This window comes from Cystoisospora suis, assembly GCF_002600585.1.
Source record: "Cystoisospora suis strain Wien I chromosome Unknown contig_3942, whole genome shotgun sequence".
Classification (NCBI taxonomy): Eukaryota; Apicomplexa; class Conoidasida; order Eucoccidiorida; family Sarcocystidae; genus Cystoisospora; species Cystoisospora suis.
The window spans coordinates 1-16,416 of record NW_027156737.1 but is presented as its reverse complement, the minus strand read 5'-3'; the positions used below and the strand labels follow the sequence as shown (position 1 = coordinate 16,416).

Here is a 16,416-nt window from a genome sequence, read left to right as displayed (position 1 = left end):
GTCAAGATGCCTGGGAAAATGTGCATGTACATGCAACCGGTGAAAACAGGCCCCGAGCGGGACTGTCGGTTTTGATACCTCTGTTGTTCTCCGACTTCTGCCACGGTCTTCTTTGTCAGAGCGTGCGCAGTTCACTACTGTTATCACTCCGGCTTCGACGGCTGGCAGGCTACAGTGACGCTAGCTCCTCGTTTAGGCTTCACGTGGCTTCGTTCGCCAGTTGGTGTCTCTCCAAGCCAAGCTACAAGAGTTCATCGAGACGTTAGACGTGAATCTCTACGGCTGAACTTGCATCTTTTTGGAGTATACAACGTTATGGACTGACAGCTTGACAGCTTGAGCACCCATTTCTGCTGTACTTTCGGAGCGGATTGCCCGATGCGTATCGGCCAGGTCGTTTGGTCCAACCCACTTTTCAAGAGAAAGTACGACACACGGAGTGTTAGTCGTACTTCCGCCGAGCAGTCTGCGGCCGTCACACGATCCGGTCGATGTCTCGGAAGTTGAGCGGTGTGCAGCACACACAGGATGACTTCTGTGTCCATATGGACTGACGAAGGACGCGGGACAGACGTAGGAACGATCCAAAAAAGAGAGATAAGGAGCCTGAAGAGATGACATCTCCGGCTCCATTCAAAATTTTCAAGGCGGCGCCCCCCGCTCCTCCGATTGGAAGAAAGCCCACTGGTTTTCGAGGTAAACGGGACACCCACTTGATTATGCATCCATGTAGTTCTGTGGGGACGTCCTGCGAATGTGTATATACCTGGTGAGCTCGGAGATGTTCCGTGTATACTCTCCTGTAGGGCCTATCCTTGTAGGCCCTGTGCTTTAGCTATACACGAGAAGGCCAATAGCGAGACTGGAGAACGTCTGTTTTCGGCACTGTTTCCTTCATGGAGATTGTCTCAACTCGTGTCGTGGTTCACAGTACAGTGCCTGAGAAGGCCCCGCATTCATCGCAAGCGCTTAGTGGAGTGTGCGAGGGTAGACACTCTAAGCAACTTCCTAGCATACGGGGGGATACTGGAGTATGCCCGTCTGCGTCACGTGCTTTTTTTTCAATTGGGTACGTGCGCAGTAGTATCGCATGAGTCTTTTCCGCCACACAAACGGCGGTGGACGCGCTTTCCTGAAAGGAGACACAGAGGCTGAGATCAGCTCGGAAAGTCTAGGAAAGCTCCAGTCGTCTTTCTTTTCGGCCGAGATTTGCCTTTCTCCCTTTTCGTATCTCTACGTCTTCGCTTATTGGATTTCCTACATCCGTATAAATGTTGCCTGTTTGTCCGTTCATAGGCAACCACTGGCATAAGAAAGTTCTCTACGATCCTGTCTATCCTACAACTAAGGTAAGAATATACTCATACTATTTGAGGAGGTCGCCTGTGGCACTCGCTCCTAATGCCCTGTTCTTTTTGATCGTCGTACCTGGGGCCAGCATTCAAATGCATCGATCCTCATACATACGGAGTTCATACAGTGTGGATACAGACCAGCTGAACGGTGGCGCGTTGTACAGTATATATATATATATATGCTTTATAGGGCATGCAGAGTAAGGGGCGTTGTACGGTTCATGTAGAGCGAGATACATAGAGATGTCTCCTTCTTGTGAGGAAACAATTGGATTGGTGTATGCCGTCACTGATTTTTCCATGTCGCCTAGGTCCCTACTGCCTTGATACCACGGTATCCGACCGACTGGCGTAATGGGGGTCGGGCCCTACTGATGGCAGCATTAGCGAAGCTTGAAGGCCATGAGAAAGTCCAAGAAAGCCTGTCGCTGAAAGCTCATCGGGAAGCATGCCAAACCCCTCAAACTCCGCTGACACTTTTTCAGAGACCTTGCGCAGGCCGGAGAAGAAGCGCAGGTGGAATTGTGTCCAGGGCTCTCTTAACAAGACATCGGCATGTCCTGGATTTTCAACACCAAGGAGGCTTCTGTAGCTCCCGGTGTCTGGGATCATGTGCTAAAGAACTGAAACGATGCCTATGTGCATGGAGATGCTCCGGGTTTCATGCTCATGTCGTTCAAATGGATGGAATGCTTGCATCATTCAAAGGAGAAGTCAAGACGGATAAACCTTTGTTCTCTGTTTTACGGAGACAAGCGCGGAAAAACAAGTGGGCACAACAAAAAGAACTTGCCTTCAGCAGCACACACAGTCATGTACACGATCTTGCACATGGTTCCATGTGCGTCAGGTGCACGAGTGATTCTCCTCGTTGTTGCATTGGTTGCCCTGTACAGTCATGACGGTGTACGGAGCTAGCCGGAAGTTGGGGTGGAGTGATGGTCGTCGTACGCGGAAGTTTCGCGCACGGTATTTTGGGGAGAAAGTTCGATGGACGGGTGGAGACATACGAAGGGAAGCGTCCCTATGGTTCCAAAACTGTGAAAGTTTGTTTGTTAATGTGTGTCAACATATGTGCTTAGATACAATACATATATGTATACATAAGATATTTCCTCCCGAGCACGTGGAAAAACGTCGTTGGCTTTCGCTCCCGCGCGGCGGCGTGCCGTCAACTGGGGCTGGTAGGCGTCATTTCAGGCCCTCCTGCCTACACGCTGCGAGAGTGATCTTAGCCGGTATCAAGTCTTCTCCTTTGCTCTACGTGAAGGGGGGAGTTTGTCTGTCACTCTTTCTGCGTCAGTGAACCCTTCTCTTGCTCGTCTCCGCTGTGGTGTTTGTTCCCTGTCAGTACTCTTCGCGAGAGTCGACATTGGTACAGACCTCCAATTACACGACAAGCAGTTTGCCGTGAGCAAGAACGCCGTTGCTTCTGTTGTCATTCGTGCCTCTCTACATTGCCATGCACTCGCTTTTTTCTTCTCAGGACTCCTTCGAAAGGCATGGTTTATGATCCGACAACTGGTCACTTCAGTCCTCTCGTCCCAGCATCCCACCCTGCTTTCGAGGCCTTCGACAGAGACGGGCCGGAGCCAAATACCAAACCGCCTCCCCGCCTGGACCCTCCCCTTCCTTTCTACTCAGCTAGCCACGTTCCTGATGTGCCGCATCCACCTCCCCCGAAGCCCTACACCGGCCCTCTGGAAGCTGTTGAAGATAGTGACGACGAGGACGAACTTCGTTCTTCGACGTCTTCTCTCGTCTTCGCCAGAGAAGCAGAAGTACGCTGGAGAGATCCCAAGTCAGGAGACCGTCGTCTTGTTGATGAAGACAGCGACGGAGAGGAAATCATCCGAGGTGCCTCTGTCTCCCCGCCAAGCGCCGAAGGACACGTGCTGTGGGGTGTATAAGAGCAATCAGATGATTCCGCCACGTGTCTCATCCCACAGTGGCCCAGCAGGATCGTGCGTAGTCACCTCGCTCCGGCCTCCAGTCCTGCGTATAGCCTCCGCCCATTTGCCCCGGCTGATGCGGGCTGCTGCTGCCGCTGTCGGGTAACCAAGAATACAGTCTTGATCTGTGATCCCGGGCTGGCTGAACAAGTTAAAGTCTAGCCAGAAGGAGCANNACCATCGATTCTTTTACGTGACGAGCAGGGTGAAGACAGTTTGCCAGTGGCCGGGTGATCTCGCTGGCTGTCCAAAGCCACATCCATCCCCGTCCCGCTCACCTACCTTAGGAAGGACCAGGCAGTTCGCAAGAATGAGGAAAGGGCAGACTTGTCTCTGAGAGAGGAGCCCACATCCTGGTCGTGTCCCTGAAAGAAAGTGTGTAAGCCTTTCTGGTAGGATACGTGTAGGTGGTCTCACTACTTCATTAATGGCTCTGGTGGAACTTATCCTCACGACAAAGGAGGCTCATATGTGGAAACATTCATATCCCCCAATGTCCTCTACCCCTGCGGGGTATAATCGGCGGTTTTCTCACGCACGCATCTTGGAACGCGATCGTGGTCACCAGAGTGGGCGGCCCGGAGGGTCACGCTTCGGAAAAGTCTTCTTTCGACAGGGAGAATTGCTATTTGTATAACAAGAGTGGACGAGGGGGTCTGGCACTGATCGGCGCCGGTTTCTTCATCGGCGCCCGCCAGTTCCGTGCGGTAGCAGTGAGGAGGTCTACTTTCCCGGTTAAAGGTCCCTTGCCGTGCCTGCTGTATTTACTGTCAACTCCGGTGACATAATGTCGATCTTAGACGAGGAGTAATCGTTCTTGCCTTGACACAGGGCCATGGCTTGTTACCATCGTGAAAGCCAAAAGAATACGCGCAGGGACTGCTTCTCGGAGCAGACCCTTTGTGAAAGGCTACGCCGTTTCTCCCGTCGTGAATAGCGTCGCAGTCGGTGTGAGCTCCTGAGGCCGTATTCACGGCACCCGAAGCAAGCGGGCGAACCCTGCCTCGGGGTCTACCCTGCAAAGCAACGTCCGACGTGGGGTCGGCAAAGACCAGGGTTCTCTTGTTTCCCGGGTAGGTGGCAATTAGGTTGTCTAGATGAGGAAAGTACTATCCTGCACCTCCGCAGAGTACCACTCCAGCTCCTCGCACTGTACGAGCAGAAGCATGCCCGTAGCGGGCGGCCTGTCGAGTGGGAACATTCTTCGCTTCACGTGCGTGTCCTACTCCGCTGTTCTGTGATGGGGCGGGGGCAATCCCCAGGAGAGAGCAACCCTCTGCGCTTGGCCCCTTCGCGGTGTGTAGGATCACAGAAGAATGCTAAACTCTATCAGAAGTCATGGCCGGTGATGTCAAACGTCTGCTGTCTTCCGTGACGCGTTCGTTCGCGTGCCGTATAGACCCCAGCCTTCGATTACAGCGCGGTCTTCCTGACAGCCTGGCAAGCCCTGCTGTGTTACGAAAGACGTGGCGTTTTCGGGTTGTAGGAAGTACACCCAGCACTCGAAGCAGAGAGAAGGGCGCCCACCATGAAGAAGAGTTGGACTTCACTGCGGCACTCCTTTGGTGCGACAAACTTTAAGACTATTCTTGTCCGGCAGACTGTATTTCTACGGAGAAGTCGATACACAGTCTGGCTCCTTTGAACTGCTATCACGGCTCAGGAACTGATACCTTCCCAAAAGTGGATTTGCTCTGAGCCCGTCCACGGCATTCGCTCCTCTGAGACGCTACGCCTTTGACGTCGAGTGGAACGAAAAAGGCGTCTCTTTTGGGAATCTGGGCCGACAAAACGCGTTCTACAGCCAGTACAGGGTCTTCCTGACCCTGTTATCAGTCGGCCACGTACAGTACCGATTCAGTTCTCAAATCGACAACGGAGTGACTGACGCTTTCCGTTGATGCTCACAAGAGCACTCACATCTCGGTCCTCGCCTACCTGTCCTCATACCGCGTGCTTTACAGGCTCCAGTTTGACGTGCTTTGGACGTGGAAGGGATATCTTGTTGATTCTGGACACATACAGACCACACTTGATCTGTTCAAGCGCACGCTCTCGTTCATCGTACTCACTTACAATCTGGATCCAACCACTGCAGGATTCTGCAATACGCACCGCTCCTGTGTTCGTCCTATGTCTCAATTCTTCGGACAAACAACCCCTTTACCTTGATTCGTGGCTGACGCCGCAGTACCCGCCACATGCAGCTGGGAAGATACAGAGAGAGGAGGCGAAGAGGGTATCACACAAGAAAGAACAAAACGATTCTAGAGTCCTAAAGCCATTGAACGAGCACAGAAAAAACCTATTTAATACCAAGTTGAGAATACAACGGGAGACTCCCCACTGCTCTTCGTGTTCGGACGAGAGAATATGAGCGGGCAGAGAAGTGTTCGAGAGAAGCCGGCAGTCAGGTGAGAACACCCTCACCACCGGCGCCGCCATATCCTATCTGCTGCACCCGGAGTGCCTCCCCCCCTCACGTCGTCTTAAGGAATAGGAATACCCAGACTGCACATCCCTGAGTCTTGTACAGAGCGCCCCTCCGTTTAGACTGCCCTGCTCCAGCTTTGCTCCCTCTATGTCGCTGAGGGTACACCGCCTCCAACGACCAGGAAAAGGGGGGATACTACAACTGCGACCCCCACACGCTAAAAAGAGAAGCAAACGCTGATAGGAAGCGCGACATGATCGCTACGTTGATGTCCATCCCGGGGCGATTGCGCCTACAGTGGAGCAGTCAGAAGGGCTACCTACGTGTAGATACAAAAAGTGGAGAAAAAGTTACGATTCAACACACGCCATCTCCTTGACACTGGCACACCTTGAGTGCTTTAGAATCTTCTTCTGCCATTTCTCGAGAGTCCGCCAGTTGAAATTTTTCTTCTCGGACTGACAGAAGATCCGAAACACCCGACGAAGAAGAGAGTGAGACTGGTCAACTACGGGCTTGTGAAGGGGAGTCGAGACACAAAAGACTCTTCAAGATGTTACACTTCAGGTCAACACGGTTTGTGCAGAAAACGACGTCGACGTGGCTAATCGAACTGCAAGTTCCGAAAAAGCGGCAGCTACGGTGACGCGCCACGAGGAGCAACATGGAATGACGGCGCAGGAATATCTGCGAGCTTTGATGTAGATTCTCCATCACTAGACACATCGGATCCTCCTGTAGAGCTGAAGAAAAACGCACACACATTCAAAGGAGACATCGAAGAAACCTTTCCCCGACACCTATGATGTTACAAATTAGCGCTTGCAAAAGAAAACACTTTCCGTCCCTAACTCCGGTGTGTCGAATTATACGATAAACCCACAAAAAGTTCCCCCATGACCAGCCTTCTCAGAGGTACACAACCTTGTATTTGCGTCTCTACGTAACACTTCTGCCTTCTTGGAAGAAAACATGAGGACTGAACCCCAGCCGAGAGGTTAGCCTCACACTCAACTATCTTCCTCGTGCCCTCTGCAAAACAGGACACTGATACTACGTACTATCAAAGAAGGAAGCTGCGAGAACGGCAGCGCCTTCAAACCTGACCAAGAACACTATAGACGATCCCCACACGTCCGTGCTCACCGATAGGTTACATTCAGGCACAAATAGTACGTACCCCCGACCCCAAAGCAAAAAGCAGCTCAAGATCTCGCATGCGCAGGAGGCTTAACACTTGATCTTACGTACAAGCGGATAAGTCCCAAGAAGACACCGTTTACGCATTGTGAGTAGTATAGTAGGCGACTACGTGTGTACCATTTACGACATTTCCGACACGACTTGAGAGGTAGGATAGCTATGGCCTTTGATAGGCAGTTAACCAAAACACATGTGCGGACGAAACTGACTGACATATATTCCTAGAGCTCCGTCCAGATGCACGCGTAAGCAGCACGTATCAACACACACCGGAGGCAAGCGAGAGTGGCTATGACTACGATTCTACTAGTAATAGTTTGAGAACGGTCACGATCGTGCGCGTTTTGTGCTACGGGTTCAGGGTTTGCGGGGTTTTCGCTGATCCAAAGTACTGAATAATACCTCCGGAAAAGTCCTGTCACAGAGAAACTGGCACACAGCCCCTGTATTGTGATATCTCCCGCGTACCAACCTAGTGGACTTCACCATGGGTGTACGTACTTGGAATACGCGGAATCGACCTGAGCAGGTACTTCTTCAGGTACTGCTGAGATGTCTCCAACTCTCAGTGCATTTTTGTCGAAGTTTCCATAGTCCGACTCATTGCTGTCTTGTCTCAAAACACCTCCGCCGCCTACACCTTCCCCGCTCCCGCTGCTCACTCCCCGGGGGGAAGAAGCAGCAGGCCGGAGTTTCCGGATAGACAGACGGCGAGACAACCCCGAGAACGGCGCGTTGTGTTTCTGAGGTGGAGTCCACGGGGCGGGCGCTTTCGAGGAGAGAGATGCAGATGCCTGAGATTCGGATGACCGAGAGACACGGCCGCGCGAGGGGCGATGCGCCCACATAGATGATGGAAGTTCAACTTTGCCGGGGTACTGTGCTAAGGGGCTTTGCTCGAGCTCCGAGGCTTGACTACATGCAAACGCACGACAGCCCGCGGACAAAAAGAACTGTGACGTCATTGCTGAAACTGACAGGAAGAGGAGGAACAGTATCCAGGGAAAGGGAATCAGAGAAAAGTCTCCGAGTCACCTGACTGTTCTGTCGTAGACCCTTCCTCGGACACAGAGAGAGAAAGTATTTTCAGGCAGATGCCAGAAGGACCTAAAGCTGAGCTGGACAACCTCGCTAGCTGTTTGTGTTGTAAGGTTGCTGGAAACAAGAGAACACGCCACGAGTTGCATGAACTCCGTAACATAGAGAAATAATGGCGATGCATCACTTCCGGTGTGGACAAGTCGTCAGAAGGAGTCCCTGATCTGTGGGTCTTTCGGCCCCGCAACTGTCACCCTTTCCTGTAGCGCCTAAGAGTCACCTTGAGTGCTTTGTGCAGACTTGGATACAATGTACCTCCGGTGCGTCTACCGCCCGTCTGTGCAATTTTTTTACCACTCTTCGGGACTGGAGAGTGAATTACACGTCACATCTACGCCACCGCTGCACCGCAACGTGACCTTGTACGATACAAGGCCTGCCGAAGCTGAAGATACACACGAGTTATCAGGGTACCGTCCACGAGCTGCAAGTCGCCTCCGAAAGTCCTCCAGGACCGCGGGAAAACGCGGAGATCTCAATCACTTCCGAACACCCGCCCCAACGGCGCCCACGTCCTGTGCTCTTCAGCAGCCAACCACTTCAACGTGAGACTGCGACAGGTTCGGCCCCCCCGGGTCCCGGATCCTCGTAGGCATACACAAGCCACCAGAACTGGCTTTCATGCCTTACTCTTGAAGACGCTTCGTGAAACAGCAAGTCGACGTATCCTAAAGGACACGTGTACGCCACCCGTGGGTGCAGGAACTTGGAGTTCGTTACGGGAGCAGCCACTTACATGGACATGGGCATGTACACATGCACATGTATATCGCAGTGAGTGACTCTTTTGAGAGTCTTTCAGAAGCTAAGCTGACGGAACTTACATGCGGGAAAGGCTGGGAGGAGGAGACGTGGTCGTGAATCCGGACTGCTGAAATGAGCTGAAGCTAGGATAGCTCTTCACCTGGCTGAACCGTGACCTCATTCCCATACCCCCTTCATAGGAAAGTCCAGTCGGAGGTACAAGTCCCGCCAGAGTGACCGCCGGATAACTCTCCTCCGTGGAAACGCTATCGGGAAAAGAAGTCAGGTCTTTTTCAATAGACGATGGCGTATGAGCCTCGGACTCAGTTCTCGATCCACCTAGCGGCGAAGCGGCAGCCTCAAGAGCTACCAGATCTGGACAACTCCCACCCAGCTCCCCTCCCAGCCCCACAAGCTTCCCACTCTGCTTCCTGGAAAAGAAGGACGATTTCCAAGAACTAGATGAGCTGGCTGGTGCAGACTGGGTTAGAGGAGTACTGCTAGGCGAGGGGCCTCGTTGCAAACTCCCACTCCCCCCTTTTGCGGAGTTCCCGGGTAAGGCACAAACAGCTGAGGGAAGCCCGCTAGAGTGCGACGTTGATCGGTTCAGAGTCGCTGCTGATAGAAGGCCAGAGGTACGTGGAGAGCACGGAGTTTGCGCTGAATCCTCTTCAGTCTCAAACAAATCACCACCCCAGAAAGCGCCTTCTCGTGAGAGACGTTCGCCAGAGCTCAATGTCTTCTTTTTCAAGAGGGACACTCTTTTTGACTGGAAAAAATTCGGAACCGACGTTGAAGTTCGTAAGGCGCCCAAAGGCCGACTGACTTTGCGGCCGCCGCCTGATCCAACACTGCTGGCTACAGAGGGGGCACTATCGCCTTGACCGGAGTTCTGAGAAAGGCCCGACCCAGCTGAGTCATGACGACCGAATGAGGATACACTAGCATTACGATGGGAGTCACCCAGCCCGGAAAGGAAATGTTCGGAACAAAAAGGGTGGGGGAAAGCTGTGACGGGAGTCGAAGAAGAGAATATTGGGCAAATGGAGGGGCCCGGGGAATTGACCCCCAGAGACGGACCCTCTCGAGAATCTTCCGGTGTCTGCACAACTGCCCAGCCTTGAGGAGTATGCCGCTGCGTGTAGGAGTTATGACTGGAAGGCGGGGGCGGTCCCGACATCTTTGTCTCGGAAACAAAAGGGAGGACGAGCTCAAAGCGAAGGTGGGCTGCTCAGAAAAGCAACAGTAGCGGAAAAAATTCTGCCGTGCTAAGGAACACTGCTTGAAAAGCTGAGGCGGCAGCACTTCAGCGAAAGATCGTGTGCGGGCGTTACTTCTGCCGAAGGGAAGAAGCTCCGGAAGAAAGCTTGGCCGGTGCTCTATGTCTCACGAGTTGCGTATCGAGAAAATTCGCGAAGACACACTGACGGCCACTCTCTTGTACGAGTAGAACACACGGGGAGGAAGGGTCCTCACGCCAGACTCGGGCACAACACTTCCGGAGAGGAAGAGAGATACTCCCTGCAGTCTGACGACGCCAGCTGTGTACTGCAAACCGCCTAAACGTTCCTATCAAGACAACAGAAGTGGGGGATATAAAAAGCTGCGCCACGTAACATAGCTGCGGCGTACAGCCACGTCGTAGCCTCGAACGCCCCTCGGTCGCCTACTTGTGGCGAGTAAACCATACAACTCAGAAAAGCCCGACTAGGTGGGGACACGACAATCTGATTGAAGGCAGCCAGCCGCACAAGGGTGTCACGGAAGATGAGTCCTCCAGTCACGAAAGACAAGGACACCACGCACTAGTCCCCCCTTCATGCACGTGAAGGCCCCTTCGGCGCAGCAACGACGATGAACTGGTGCCGCCAGCAACTGTGAAGATGCCACATGTCGGGACGACGAATAGCGAATGGCTCACCGATGCGGGCTTGAGCCCAGCCGAAAGAGAACCACCGTGCCCACTCTTCACAAGAGTCTCAGTTGAACGCGCCGGAAAGGGCGATTGCTACTTTTACGGGCAGCGCCCTAAGAAGTGGTTACCTCAGGCGTGGTGGAACTTCCGAGCGTCGTGTTTGGTCAGCAGCACCAGCAGTGAACTAAATCAATAACACACTCGTTGGAAAAGCAGAAGATAAACTCCCCTGCTTAGTATGTTCAGCGCCACCTGGGCACCCCGGGACGGCAACCCTAACGACGCTCCTTAGCGCTTTGTTTCAGTGAAATAGAAGAGCCCTATGAGGCAGCAAGTACTTACAGCAAACGTGTCGCTGGCTAACAGCTTCCGTCACATGCTTTTCTATCAAGGGAGGTGACCGCCGGCCCGCCTGCTACGCGCTGCGCACCGCTGCGAAACGTCGCGATATGTGAGGTACGTCAGTCGTGTTTTTCGGGGCGCCCGCAGTGCGATCCTATATCATCCGACTCCACTTCAACGAATACGAGACAGGCTACGCAGTCACCTCGTTCGAGCCCCATGTTGCAGCCCAGTGAGTCGGTTTCGCTTGTAACCGATTGTCACGGCATGCCAAAAAGCAGCAGGGCGCACTCGGATTCGCTGACGGCGGCAAGTTTTGCTCGTCCACCATGCAAATTGAAATCGGGTGTGATGTGGGAATACAGCTGCGTACAGAAGCATGCCTCGTGTAGCGGCATGAAATATAAAGCCTCCTAAGCCTATCACAATCTGTCTTAGCGTCCTTGCTGTGCCCGGGACAGCGAGCACTGCCGAACAACCCGAACTTTCATCGCCTTCTCCGCACGCCGCAAGTCCTCGACGCAGCCTGGATCCGAGAACGGTCCCCCAACGTCAACCGCGCGGCAACGGCGCTGCTATCCCCCAGAAGTCCCTGTCGGGTAAATCTTAACAGCTAGCTAAAGCGGACACAACGCAGCAGCACACTGTGGGGGCGGTGGTTACCTTCGCTGCCAGGTTCGAGTGGGCAAGTGAGGGCGCCGCGAGTCTGCGGGGCCGAGCAAGCGAAAAGGGAGCTGCAGCAAACAATAGTGGGCAGCACGGCCCCCAACGTGGCTGTGACAGTAAGTGCCTCCCTACTTGCAGTGCCACCGCAATGTTGTATCCTGTTTAGTGTCCCCGTTCCACGTTCAAAAAGGCGTACATGCTAGTGCACTGCCAGCAACAGTGTGCTATTCTGCACGTGGCGCTCCGGCGCGGTGTACGCCGAGCCGCCAACTGCACGTACACTGTTGAAGAGGTGAGGTTCAAGCTACAAGAGCACCGGAGCGCTCTCCCCTTGGACAGCCTAGGAATAAACGTGAGTCCTAACGAGTCAGCGACTCACTATTGTAAACAGGATCCGCCGTTCCAGTCGAAGTATGCTGGTGAAGGAGATGTCTGACAGCAAGGGTAGTCTGGATGTCATGAGCATCACAAGGTATAAGGGGCTCATTTTAGAGGTTGTCGACGAGATCCGGAGGCTACGGGTCGTGGAGAAAACCCGAAAGAGCGAATGTGCGCACTTGCTTTCTGAAATAAATACACTGAAGGCAGAGCTTAGAGCCAAGCAGCTCGAGATCGACAGTTGTGCCAGCGTTGCAGTCCCGGGCTCTTCAGCGCTCGCCGAAAAACAGGTTCGCGTGCTCAGTAAAGAAGTCGAAGAACTGAAGGTACGGCTTGCAGGATGCTCCTGGAAGAAATCTTAATAGGGAATCACACCTCGCTGCGTGTCAGTTGCTCAAGGAAAACCTCACGACTCTCCTTGTCGTCACACAGGACAACCTCAAGGAGTCCGAGATCAGCAATTACCATCTGAAGCAGGAACTCGAGGCGTGCCGGGGTCAGACTAAAGGACGTCAAGACAAGGGGCTCGAAAGCCCGTCCCAGCAACTACTGAATGAGTATGTCGGGCTGCACGAACAAGCAGTGAAGAAATTTGGCAATCTAAGACGGACTATTGTGGGTGCGTATTTAACGTTGTCTCTGCATCTTCGGCGGACCAGGAAGTGTTGTCTCCGACAGAAATGCAGAAGGAGAGACTTGAAGTCAAGAGGAAGCAGGCAGAGATGGAAAAAGAGCTAGACCTGCTACGCATTGCCGAGGCGGACACCAGAGGCCATGCATCAGAGCTCGCGGTCCACACAGCACAACTCAAGACCGAGCTGGAGACGGTACGAGGCCCCAGAAGGATTCACCCCTCCCGTACACAGCTGCTCCACTCAGGCACTTGGCCTACTATCGAAGGCTCGGCAAGATGTTGTTATTCTTAAGGAGAAGGAGGCTCACTTAGAAAAGCAGCTCTCACACGCATCGCGAAGAATCCTGGACCTAACTGTAGGGGTTTTCCCGGTGACCGTGCTTGAGGATACATTAGGCAAATCCATACTCAGGAATCTCGAGACAGTGTAGTGGCTTGTCTGCAAGCGGTGGAGCAGGAGAAGTAAGCTGCAGCGTATCTGTGGACGGCGGTTGGGATGACATAGGCGTCTCAGGAAAGCGCTTGTGGCATATTTGGTGAGTTTTTGTTCAGACTACTGGCAACAGGAGGGTGAATCAACGTCTGCCAGGACTCGAAAGAGCGTTTTGAGGGGGAAGCCAATGTAGGCCCATCTGAAGCTCCAGTATACCGGGACAAAGTGCCACGTCACAAGCAGACATTGGAGAAGACCACCGGCTCTGACCAGCCAGCGAGCAAGGACCGATCCCAGTCGGACTCCCCAGGGATAGATTCTTGCAGAGCCGTCACTCCGGAATGTCTGCAGTGCCGATCTTTCGGTTCCTCACTGAGGGAACCCCAGCTATGGAAAGCGTTGGGAGCTGGGGATAGGAAACGCCGGAAGACGGACACTGATTTAACAGTTCCTGGTCAACAGCTTGGAGTGCACGCATTTCGTGCAGGTCTGCATCGTTTTCAAATGAATACACAGGACGGTCTCAAGAGCCATCAAGCGGAGACGGAGTCAAGCGAAAACACCATTGAAGAAAACACCGAAGCGTCGGACGCTGCACTGGCGAGACCACCTGCCGTCGCCCAAAAGACTCCGCGCCTACAGAACACACGAGCGGTGGAAGGCGTAAAGGACTGCCGCTCCCCGGAGAAGACTCAACGCGGCCCGTCTCCAGACCACGAAGTGAGCGACGCCGTGACTGAACGACCGAAGCAACAGAGTGCTAAAGACTTCACGACTCTCGGGGTTCCTTCACGGGCTCTTCCCGTATATGACTCTTTCGCTAGGGTGGGCACGGACTGCACGGACGTAGCAGACTCCGTTACAACGGCCGTGCTACCTGCTGACGAGACCGCAGCTTCAGCCTTCAGTTCGTCATTGACCCCGGCGGGTCTAGCTGCGCTGCCAGAGTGTGTAGTCGCACCCAGAATCGGGGAGCAAAACACGCCCCTCGTGACAGGTCTTGCCGCGAAAGCTGAGGTGCCTCCGGCTGAGAAATTTCCGGAATCCCTTGTCGCAGACAAAAACACAGAGATGACGCACCAGACCGGACTAGGCCCTTTGTCTAGTTGTTCGAGGGATGATACAGACAGCGAGGCCACTGCTTCGGGCATTCGGCTGGAACTGCAGCAAGACGGTACCAGATCTTTCTCTACGAAGTCCGATGCAGATGGCGGTGTCAGCGCGGAGCCCGACGACACGGGAAGGAACCTCAACCACGCGTTGCCACTGGCTCTTCGACCCCGCGGTACTGCTGTTCTACCGGGAATCAGTCCGGAAAGAAAGCGTAACAAAAATCTCCAATCTGGAACCGAGTGCTCGGATGACAGCAAGGGTTGGCTGGAGAACGAACATGGCGGGAACTCACCTCGAACTACGCCCGAACTGAGCACCAAAGCCTCAGCTGGTGTTTGCAACCTGCCACCGGCATTTCACTGGACTGTAACAGTAAGCCCCCCTCCAAATAAGACTCACTGTCAAGAGTGACGTCGGGTTTTCTGCGTTCTCAGGATTGCCCCGAGACAGCTGACCACGTGCCGTCAGACCCCCCCTCTGACGCCCTCAGTGCTGGAAGCTTATCATCTCCTAAAGGAAACAACGCTGTTTGCGAAAGAGTCGAGCCATCGAGTACCCAGTGCAGTGTTGTTCTTGACTGCGATGCTCTTCTGAAGGCTGTCTGGTTATAAGCAATCAAATGCTTGAGGGCTTATACCTTCTCGAAGCAGAAACACTTTTCGGCACATGTACCAGAATTTCGAACAGTCAACGCACGACCGCCGGACATTCGGTCCTAAGGAATTCCGTGTGACGGACACGTCTTCATCAGTTGCGAGTCTGTACTCAGCGACCACGACACAAGAAGCTGAACCAGCTACTGGCCCGTCATGGACGCAGTGCCGGGCGGGCAGTCAGATTGCCATGCGTCACGAGAGCGAGTGAAAGAATTCGCCAACTTCCAGCAAAAATGAGCTCCGGAGTCCGTGCCGACCCCTACGCTGTGTGATTGGCGTGCTGTCAGGCCCAGCAATTCTCCACGACGCAGCACTGAGCAGGAATCAGGACCGTTCGGAAGAACCAAAAGAAGGAAACGGTGACTGCGAGTAGCCGTCGAAGGCTATTGTTGGAGTAGCCCTCAGTTCACAGCGGCAATGAGAGCGGCGCCCTTTCCGGAGCCATCATCAGTCACAGCAAAATGGATATTCTTCGCGCGCTCTCCCAGAACCAGATCCGTGTAGTGGCGGACGCGTTCGCGGTACCACTCGTTCTTAACGTAGAGAGCTCCATCAATGCCAACCGTCACACCTTCGTCGAGTTTCTGTAAAAGCATCGGAGTTGGGCAGAGACATCCCATTCGAACCCCCCATGCAGACGGAAGGGACCCCCAAGCGCTCGGACCATCAGAAGCACACGTAATAGCAGACACTGAATTGCTCGGGCTCACTCTGTACTCACCCCTGTCCTGTCGCACAATGCTGCTGTCACAGCCGCAGCAAAGGCCGCGGAACGATCGAAGGCGAACTTGCAGATCTCCCACATGGCTTTTACGTCGCGCGCATCCATAGTGACTCCCCAGCACTCGTGTATAGCTTTGATGCTCTTTTCCTTCGACTTGCTGACGTCGTCAAGGATCAGCGAAGCAGTTTCACCATGTAGAGAATGTCTGACCCTGGGAAAAAGACGCCCTCAGCCAAATTCTCGTGTTTGTTCCTACGTACGAGATTCGCAACCCTCGCGTCACTTGTTCTCGGAGGTACTCAAAAACGACAAGTGTGGAAAGAAGTAGCGAACGTAGTTCCTGTTTTGCTGCTAGATAGCTGCCTGTCGAGATGTCGCCTGACAGGTCGTCGGCGCCTGAAAATGAGCATGGACTCACTGTGCCTTAGCAGGGGCTCTGTCTTTGAAGACCCGAACGGCCGCCACACGCACGATTTCTCCGATGTAGTAACCGGAAATGAATTTCTCAAAGGGCTGATGGCCTTTGTTGTGGGTTTTCGAGTCGACCTGAACAAAGACAAACACGCCACCCTGACAGCACAAGTGGTCTCGACGCGGAGCCGGAGACTTGGTATGGTTGTCCCCTTTGGCTCTTCCATTCTTAGAGCGGACAAGGTCAGGCCAGGTCTACGTGACGACGTCCTCCTCACCTTCAAAGACGCCGACGAAGAACGTATCGAAATTTATTGGCGCGAACCATATGGTCATCGAAAGAAAAGACACTCGCTAC

At 53.6% G+C, this 16,416-nt stretch overlaps 4 protein-coding genes across 4 annotated transcripts; 2 read left to right on the top strand and 2 right to left on the bottom strand.

Annotated features, from left to right (window-relative positions):
- The first annotated feature begins 97 nt into the window (after positions 1 to 97).
- Positions 98 to 4,044, top strand: CSUI_007458 (uncharacterized protein). The gene is made up of 4 exons (XM_068067603.1): positions 98 to 696; positions 1,297 to 1,349; positions 1,667 to 2,205; positions 2,842 to 4,044. The coding sequence occupies exons 1-4, from the start codon at positions 615 to 617 to the stop codon at positions 3,263 to 3,265; spliced, it is 1,098 nt and encodes a 365-aa protein (XP_067920421.1). The 5' UTR covers positions 98 to 614; the 3' UTR covers positions 3,266 to 4,044.
- A 602-nt stretch (positions 4,045 to 4,646) lies between these two features.
- CSUI_007457 (ppg3) lies at positions 4,647 to 11,166 on the bottom strand. The gene is made up of 5 exons (XM_068067602.1): positions 10,708 to 11,166; positions 8,867 to 10,013; positions 7,446 to 7,859; positions 6,132 to 6,484; positions 4,647 to 5,514 (listed from the first exon to the last, which is right to left on the bottom strand). Exons 2-4 carry the CDS (start codon positions 9,964 to 9,966, stop codon positions 6,379 to 6,381), a joined length of 1,620 nt encoding a protein of 539 aa, XP_067920420.1. The 5' UTR covers positions 9,967 to 10,013; positions 10,708 to 11,166; the 3' UTR covers positions 4,647 to 5,514; positions 6,132 to 6,378.
- Positions 11,167 to 12,167: 1,001 nt separating this feature from the next.
- On the top strand, positions 12,168 to 14,878 carry CSUI_007456 (uncharacterized protein; the record flags this gene model as incomplete). Its single annotated transcript, XM_068067601.1, has 4 exons — positions 12,168 to 12,413; positions 12,747 to 12,914; positions 13,506 to 14,639; positions 14,702 to 14,878. 4 exons carry the CDS (start codon positions 12,168 to 12,170, stop codon positions 14,876 to 14,878), a joined length of 1,725 nt encoding a protein of 574 aa, XP_067920419.1.
- Positions 14,879 to 15,171: 293 nt separating this feature from the next.
- Positions 15,172 to 16,412, bottom strand: CSUI_007455 (hexokinase). The gene is made up of 3 exons (XM_068067600.1): positions 16,066 to 16,412; positions 15,645 to 15,858; positions 15,172 to 15,507 (listed from the first exon to the last, which is right to left on the bottom strand). The coding sequence occupies exons 2-3, from the start codon at positions 15,750 to 15,752 to the stop codon at positions 15,325 to 15,327; spliced, it is 291 nt and encodes a 96-aa protein (XP_067920418.1). The 5' UTR covers positions 15,753 to 15,858; positions 16,066 to 16,412; the 3' UTR covers positions 15,172 to 15,324.
- Positions 16,413 to 16,416: the final 4 nt, after the last annotated feature.

Coding starts and splice junctions, on each gene's coding strand:
- CSUI_007458 (XM_068067603.1), top strand. CDS start 615: ATGACATCTCCGGCTCCATTCAAAATTTTCAAGGCGGCGCCCCCCGCT. Junction 697..1,296: donor AAAGCCCACTGGTTTTCGAG/GTAAACGGGACA, acceptor GTCCGTTCATAG/GCAACCACTGGCATAAGAAA. Junction 1,350..1,666: donor CTGTCTATCCTACAACTAAG/GTAAGAATATAC, acceptor CATGTCGCCTAG/GTCCCTACTGCCTTGATACC.
- CSUI_007457 (XM_068067602.1), bottom strand. CDS start 9,966: ATGTCGGGACCGCCCCCGCCTTCCAGTCATAACTCCTACACGCAGCGG. Junction 7,860..8,866: donor CCTCCCAGCCTTTCCCGCAT/GTAAGTTCCGTC, acceptor GTTTGCATGTAG/TCAAGCCTCGGAGCTCGAGC. Junction 6,485..7,445: donor GTCGATTCCGCGTATTCCAA/GTACGTACACCC, acceptor GTTTTTCTTCAG/CTCTACAGGAGGATCCGATG.
- CSUI_007455 (XM_068067600.1), bottom strand. CDS start 15,752: ATGGATGCGCGCGACGTAAAAGCCATGTGGGAGATCTGCAAGTTCGCC. Junction 15,508..15,644: donor CATTGTGCGACAGGACAGGG/GTGAGTACAGAG, acceptor ATGCTTTTACAG/AAACTCGACGAAGGTGTGAC.